At 36.9% G+C, this 7,561-nt stretch overlaps 2 protein-coding genes across 3 annotated transcripts; one reads left to right on the top strand and one right to left on the bottom strand.

Annotated features, from left to right (window-relative positions):
• The first annotated feature begins 1,279 nt into the window (after positions 1–1,279).
• On the top strand, positions 1,280–3,386 carry LOC122413410 (translational activator of cytochrome c oxidase 1). Of its 2 annotated transcripts, XM_043423728.1 has the most exons (5): positions 1,280–1,579; positions 2,018–2,264; positions 2,509–2,668; positions 2,829–3,064; positions 3,144–3,386. In XM_043423728.1, the coding sequence occupies exons 1-4, from the start codon at positions 1,393–1,395 to the stop codon at positions 3,027–3,029; spliced, it is 795 nt and encodes a 264-aa protein (XP_043279663.1). In that variant the 5' UTR covers positions 1,280–1,392; the 3' UTR covers positions 3,030–3,064; positions 3,144–3,386. The 2 variants fall into 2 exon arrangements, with proteins under 2 accessions (XP_043279663.1, XP_043279662.1); XM_043423727.1 differs by lacking the exon at positions 3,144–3,386 and having other exon boundaries at positions 1,281–1,579; positions 2,829–3,137.
• Positions 3,376–7,359, bottom strand: LOC122413409 (titin). Its single transcript, XM_043423726.1, has 4 exons — positions 6,874–7,359; positions 6,634–6,756; positions 6,168–6,342; positions 3,376–6,023 (listed from the first exon to the last, which is right to left on the bottom strand). The coding sequence occupies exons 1-4, from the start codon at positions 6,944–6,946 to the stop codon at positions 4,034–4,036; spliced, it is 2,361 nt and encodes a 786-aa protein (XP_043279661.1). The 5' UTR covers positions 6,947–7,359; the 3' UTR covers positions 3,376–4,033.
• Between the last annotated feature and the right edge of the window lie 202 nt (positions 7,360–7,561).

Raw genomic sequence — 7,561 nt, forward strand, 5'->3', positions numbered from 1 at the left:
TTTTCTGCTGGCTGCGATAAAATAATTCAACTCTAAATGAAACGTTTCGTTTAAAATTTTTTTATTCGTGAGTCTTGTTACACAATGCTTGTACATTTTTTGATTTTTGATTTTTGTTTATGACGATTCCTGTTAATTTTAACTTACTAGTCTGTTTATGCTTAGGTCTGTGGGTTACTTTCCATGGGGTTTTTCCGGATTAAGGTTTTCTGTTCATTCAGCTAAAAGTTGAAAAAATACTACCAGACTTGTCTAAATGAAACGGTCTTTGATCGCTTGTTATATAGCAAGCGACCCTGCAATTCGTTCGTGAGAAATGATTCGCCACATCGCCCCCTGGTGGAGGTTTCAAGCACCGAGGAATTCTTAACTTTGGCGAAATATATTAAGGGACCAAAGAAAGATGAGAATGAATATGAAACGGGATGACACACCTCCCCACTGGCTTCGCAGTCGTTTGTCTCTCTTTGACATCAAACATCGTACCGGAATTCACGAGAGTACATGTGACTGAGTATGTGTTTGTGTCCATTTTGGGTGTGGTACGACGCGGGACAAACATTTGCTAACGATGGTAAACGGCGGATTTAGTGTTCCGAGCTCGATCACTCGTGAAACCAAAATGTGACCATTCCTATCTATATATGTGTTCTGCCATGTATTAATCATGTGGAAGAAAAATCGAATGAGCCATTTGAACGACGAGAAAATGTTTATGAGGACGAGAGATAATTTTTTATTTCTTACCGCCACACATCGAACGAGTAATTCAATTATTCTAGAGTCAAAATCCCCAAAAAAAAAAGTTAATTATGAATCTTTTCACGAATAAAATTTTTTATATTTTCTGATTATTTTCTGTCGCTGAGGGCTTTTTCTATAGTGCAAATGTCAATGGAGAGAGTCAATCCCTCAAATAGGACCTTCAGTGCAGTGACATCAAGGCGCTTCGTGGGAACCAAAGTCAAGTTTCAGAACTATTGTCGAGTCTCAAATAAAAATAAGATCAAAGCCTGTACAAATGTTTGTATGGTTTTCGAGCACTTCTCAAATAACGAAACAGCGCAGCGATTGAAAAAATATTCCAACATTTTACGATTGGATTTTATTCAAAATATCATTAAGTTGATAGTGGGAGTTTCGACTGTAGGTAAAACATTTACAAATAAATGCGAGAGAATTTCAGTCGATCGAATAGCCTCCTGCATTATCACTAACGAATATGACCACGCCTTCGCAGTATCCAGAAATCTAGATTATTTATACAAGATGGAGCCACTAACGTGCTAAAATTGTCGAAGATAGAGACTCGTGCCATCGGTGACAGTTTTTAGGTTAAGAAAACAATCATCGTCAATAATATACTGATAAATAGTTTAAAACTTCAAAACTATGTGGAGTATTCTGCGAAAGACTGTAATCCGGAGTTTTGAGAACACATGTGCGGAATTCAAAGAAGCACAACGTTTTGCTGGTCACAGTAAATGGGCCAACATAAAACATATTAAAGCTGAAAAGGATAAGGAGAAATCTGCTCTTTTTGCCAAATTAACACGACAAATGAGAGTTGCGATAACCGGTGAGTCTTCCTTTCTTCGATCTTCCAATTATATTTTTCTATCCCTCTTTCTATTACAATCGAAAACATTGAAAAGTTGCCTCAAATTGGATTTTCATTCACCCTCGTGTTATGTCATTCTCTACTCAGAGCAGAGGATCGTAAGAGATGAAGGACCTTTGAACTATCGTTTATTTTGACAGAAAATTAAAGATATAGCAGATGACAGGGCTGTCAATGTACTTGCCCCAAGACTCTACCTAGTCCCTTGATAATTGTACTCAAAATTTTGCAACGAAATTAATATTTACCAACTTTTAATAATAAAAAATGTTAAAAGTTTGTGAATGTATTTCACCTCTCAATTTTTCCCATAAATTCGAATTCACCAAAGATGAAATTTGAATGGAATATGAAAAATCATCAACCTTAAGACTTTTTATCGATCCGTTGTAACAGAGGAAAGAAGCTGCAAACCAGCAGACAATACGCGATTAGCTCAAGTAATCGAAGTGGCAAAAAAAAAAAGTATGCCAGTAGCAACGATAAACGCAGTGTTAGAGAAAGCTGCTAAGAGTGTCACAGCCACCGAATTAGCAAAGATAGATGTACGAGGACCAGGAGGATGTATTCTAATTGTCGAACTACTCACAGACAACGTCAGAGGAACAAAACAGAAGATGAATATCCCATTCAAGAAATTTAGGCAATGTGAAAATCCATCATTTTTTATTTATAATCCTTCGGCTGGAGCAATTTTTCACCAACAGTTATTCATTATTGAACAATCTAAATTTTGTGTAAATCACACGTTTTTTAACCAAGTCAAAGAAACGAGCGTTTATTGGAATCTGACAAAAGTTTAAATAAACTCTGCAAATTGGTGTGCAGCCGGAAGGATAATGTTTGGTTTAATATTTAAAAAATTTCAAAATAACATTTATTTTTAGATGCACCGTTCTGGATCAATCTTCCCGTCATGTTTTTGACCACAAAGGTTTTGTGGTTACAGAATTAAAGGGCGATTTAGATTCTGCGACAGAAGACGCAATAGCAGTGGGTGCCGAAGATGTTCAAGAGATCGAAGTGGACGGTACTAAATGCCTTCAGGTAAATGAATTAGCATGTCCGTCAGAAATGCATAACGGTCGATGACCACTGTACTTAGGCACTTAGAATTTTATTATATTCATTCATCTTTTCAATTCAACTAGTAGCAGTGCCAGTATTTTTGCTATTTTCAATACAATTTACCTTCATTTGTTTTCAGTTCATATCCGATGGCAGAAGTTGTGCAAAAGTAGCGAATCAACTGAGCAGCAAGAGTTATAAAGTTCTTTCGATGGAGGACAAATATTTACCTAAAATATTCGCAAACCTGAATGACGAAGATATCGAGAAAACTGAAAAGCTAATTGAGAAACTCGAAGCTTTTGAAGAATTTGTCAGAATTCACGATAACATCGCCTAGAAAATGTAAATTATTACACATCGCGAAGCGTGGAGGTTCGTCGTGTTTTTGTGAAAATTTTTTCATTATTGAACAAATGTAAATAAAGACAAAGTTAACTCGTCTGAATTTCAGCATTCGCATTGTTCAGTGGTAATTAAATAATTACCACCAAACGCATCAACTTTATCAAAATTATGATGACAATTGTTTATTTCACGTTCATTGGAAAATGCTTATTCACAAACGGTGAATGCGAAGAAAAGGAAAAATTCCCGTTCTAAATTTGGGCTTGAAACCAAAAAATTTCTAAATTTGTTGGGATCATTTTTACGGGAGAGTTGAAAAAAATAAATATTCTACAAGATTTTCTTTAAAGTCGTGTGTAATCGCAAAAAATCATTTTTTAATCGCCCCAATAAATACATTTTTGGTTACTTCGAAACGACGTATCAAATACTTCGAATATACAATTGAGTTGTAAAAACTCAATGAAATGATATAGAATCGAGTTTTCATAAAAACTCAATATTATCTCATTTCTTTAATTCTTAATTGGAGAAAAAATTGAAAAGTTTATGTTAATGGATCATTCACTATTTGTACGCTCGATTTGTATTCTAATTCTTGAATATTTCACCATATTTCTTTTCAACTTTGAGCTCGACATACTCAAACCTGGAAAGACACGCCAAGGTCGTTGTAGGCACTTATGGGAACTTTGGAATTCTGTTTGATAAAAAAAATTTACGAATTTCAATCTAAAATCACGTTTTTTCCACATTAATGAAAATGCAAACAATGTTGCACGTATGATTTCGTATTTCCTCATACTGGAATTGACTTATGGTAAATTTGGTACGATTTTGCATTCAAAATTCATTTGAAGAATCAAATGTACGAATCTGCTGATTCAAGGGAAAACAATGATAAATCCCAAAGTATTTTAAAAAGAGGCCTTTTATAAAATACCTTGGCAAAATCTAACTTCACACTCGAGCACAAATTACGAGCTTAATTCGAATTCAGTTAAAATCCACTCCGTAACCTTTGATCTCGTTTATGTTGGAGCCAGCGAAGTGTACGACAGGGCTTCTCATAAAAAGCGTTTTGAAGATTTTTTTCGATATTTTACCTCTATTGTCCCAAGGGCTGTGGGCTTCGCCTTCACCGTCGACGACTGCGCCTTCGAGTTCCAGGTTTTTATCTTGAACGTGTAAATCGTTTTCTGGAACATTTTCACTGGCTGAAGATGCTTTTTCCTCTGTTTCTTTTTTCTCGGTGGAAACTTTCTTTTTTTGTTTTTTCTTTCGCTTGTTTTCGGGTTCAGGAATTCCCGTATTTTCAAGAATAACTTCAATATTTTCTTTGTCAACAATTTTCTTCGATTTCTCTTTCTTTTTTGTCTTTATTTTTTCCTCATTCGATTGTTCCAAACTCGTGTCTAAGGCTTCGATCACTTCAATTACGTACGCTTCGTCAGTTTTCGGTTCCTTCTTACGCTTCTTTTTTTTCTTTTCACTATCCTCGGTGTTAACAATTATTTCCATTTCTATCGCTTCCTCTTCCTCCGGCTCCTTCTTTTTCTTTTGTTTTTTCGACTTCGTTTCATCCCTCGATTTTGTAGATTGAATTTCTTCAATGAATTCGACGTCGCTGAAGCTTTGATTAACCAAATACGAGTCGTTCTCCTGTCCTTCAATCTTTTCGGCGTTCCGCTTGCTCCTCTTCTTTTTTTTACCTTTTGGTGTGTCAAGACTCATACTTTCGAAACTTTCATTCGTCTCACCCACCAAACTGTCATCCAATGTCACAACTTCCGCTGCAGCTGGGGTCAGTTCTTCTCTATCTTCTTCCGGAGCTTCTTCGATAGTTTCCAAATTAGACATTCGTCGTTTCCGTCGAACTTTTTCCATCTTTCTCTCATTGACCGCGTTATCGACTGCCTCTTGACTAAAAATCTCCTGTTCCATCGCTTCATTCGTAAATGCATTTTCAGTCGCCGTTGATTCCAATGACTTTTCCTTTCTCCTCTTCTTTTTCAATTTCTCATTGTCTACCTCGAATTTATCGAGCTTGGCAGCATTATTTTTGTCTTTTCTCTTTTTACCTCGAGTTTTCCCAACGTTTGTATCATACTCCACTGTATCGTTAAAAGTAACACGCTTCTTGCCGGTTGATTCATCCGACAAGTCGAGCGCATCGTTTGCAAGACCAACGGCCGGTCGAGGAATTTCGAATTGACTAATGGCTGCGTTTTCTTCGACACTGTTACGAGTCTCGAGGTTCAACGCCTCGTTGACGAATCCTACGTTCACTACAGTAATTTCTTTCGACTTTTTCCTACGCTTTCTCTTATTGCCTGATTCAACGGATTCAGTACTCACCAAAAATTCTTCATTTATTGCTGATTCATCTGAAGTTTTATAAGTTTTCTCGATGTTCGGAGTTTTTTCCGGACTGGCATTCAAGTCAAGATCCGCGCCACCGTTTTCATAAGCAAATTCTCTTTTACGACGTTTCGGTGTACGCTCCATTTCTTTCGGGCTATCGCCCATCTCGAGAGCCGGATTTTCAAAAACGTAATCGCTCTTACGTTTGCCCGGAGTTACGCTCGTTTTCGTAGAACTGTCGGGTTCAAAAGCCGGATTCATAAACGTATTTTCCGGCTTTTTTGTCGATCCTGCGAAACCAAAACCCACGTATCTGTCATCCTCGCTCTCCGGTTCATTTTCGACGGCATTTGTCTCCACGCTCGTGGCTTTACGACCGAGCAAAGCCATTTTATTCTTGAAATAATCGGCTATAGAACCGCCTTTTATCGTTACCACACCATGAGACGAATCGTTCGTTCCTACAGGATCTGAAATGGTCACTTCGCTATCTTTTTCAACCTCTTGCTTAATGGTAACTGGATCTTCTTGTTTTTCAGTTAAATCCTTTTTACCGAATATATTCGCCAAGTCTTTTGTACTGTACTTGTTAACGTCTTTCCCGCGTGTGAATTTTTTGTAACTGAAATCAATTGATTTACCGTTTTACTTTTGTTTGTAAAAAAAAAGCTATCGCACAATCAATAACAGTTCATAAACCTACAAAGAAGGCACATTTCAAATTTTATTAACATAAATCAATAAAAGTGGAAGTTTAATGACTTACTGGACTCTGGCTCGACTCTGCTGAGACTTGAGCTCTAGCGACTTGCCGCTTAATTCATTCTCTTTGGGTACTGGCTCAGCAGTTTCGCTACCTTGTAATTTTTGTAGTAATTCATTGAATCCTTCTTGATGCTGAGTCCATTGTTTGTCTTGATCGTCATTCGAATAACCGATCCCTATAGAAAAGGAATCAGCCTTTTGATTTTCTAGCTTTACAATCTCAATGAAGCTTGAAACGACGGGTTATACAAAGCATTAAAGCTTCCACAAATAGCCCTTAGTACGACTATTAATTTTTGTTATGTTACTTACAAAATGAACAACATAATAAATGAAATTTAAAAAAAAACATTTTTCAATGAAGATAATTAACCGTACTATGAATCTGGTAAATCGATTTCAGAATATTTTTTAAAGATCTGAAAGTGAAACAATCATTGGCACTGAAGTAATAATATTCTACTTACCACCCTGATCATTTTTAAATCGCGCTCTGATGTGTTCGGTCATACCATCCAAATTTCGTCCCAAACCTTTGCCGCTACTCCATCCCATTTTCTCCAACATTTTTTGACCAAACTTATTGGAGTCTTTGATTTGATATTAACAAAACAATTGGATAAGCGTCACAGTAACGAATCGAGTGGAAATAATAACTGATAAAGTGATATTGAAAAAACAAAGAGCACAAATTAACTGAATATTACCATCACTCCATTGTTTTCCTCGTGGATTGAGAGTCCACCTTTGTTTTCTCCGAGGCTCCGCCAACATCGCCATTTTAAGCGATTTTTTCTCACGATACTCTGAATTTTATGAATTTTTGACTAATAATATTGAACATTCCATGTGAAGAATAATGGAACAATGAATCGAAGACAGGCCTGGTCTGCGCGCGAGAACAAATGATTTTGTTGAGGTTATGGCAAATTCAAAGAGACCCTCCAACAAGTGAGAATCAAAACCACGGACCACGATCATCCAAGTTCAAAACAGCCTATACCAACGGCCACACACCGCGAAGTGCGCCATGGTGACGCGCGCAACGGGCTATCTGCTGACCAAGAGTTATGTGAGATGAGCCGATTTTTTGTTTTTTAAATCAACAATTCACATATTATTCTCAATTGATAGATAAAAAGTTTTTCGGATTCCCGTTCATTAGAAAAATATGAAAAAATCATTCAATGTTCATCATCAGTTGTGAACATTATGACCGATAGGGTGGTGTCCGAAAAAATACTAGGACCAAGAACCTAGCCTTCTAACGTCAGGGTCTGGTTTCAAATGTTACGCACAGATGTCGCTAAGGTCGTTCTCGTCGATAAAAAAGATTCGACGACAGCAATTCTCAACTTTGTTGACAATTGAGTACAAGACTTGGTCTCGTGTTGA

The sequence above is a fragment of the Venturia canescens genome, chromosome 7, assembly GCF_019457755.1.
Source record: "Venturia canescens isolate UGA chromosome 7, ASM1945775v1, whole genome shotgun sequence".
Classification (NCBI taxonomy): domain Eukaryota; kingdom Metazoa; phylum Arthropoda; class Insecta; order Hymenoptera; family Ichneumonidae; genus Venturia; species Venturia canescens.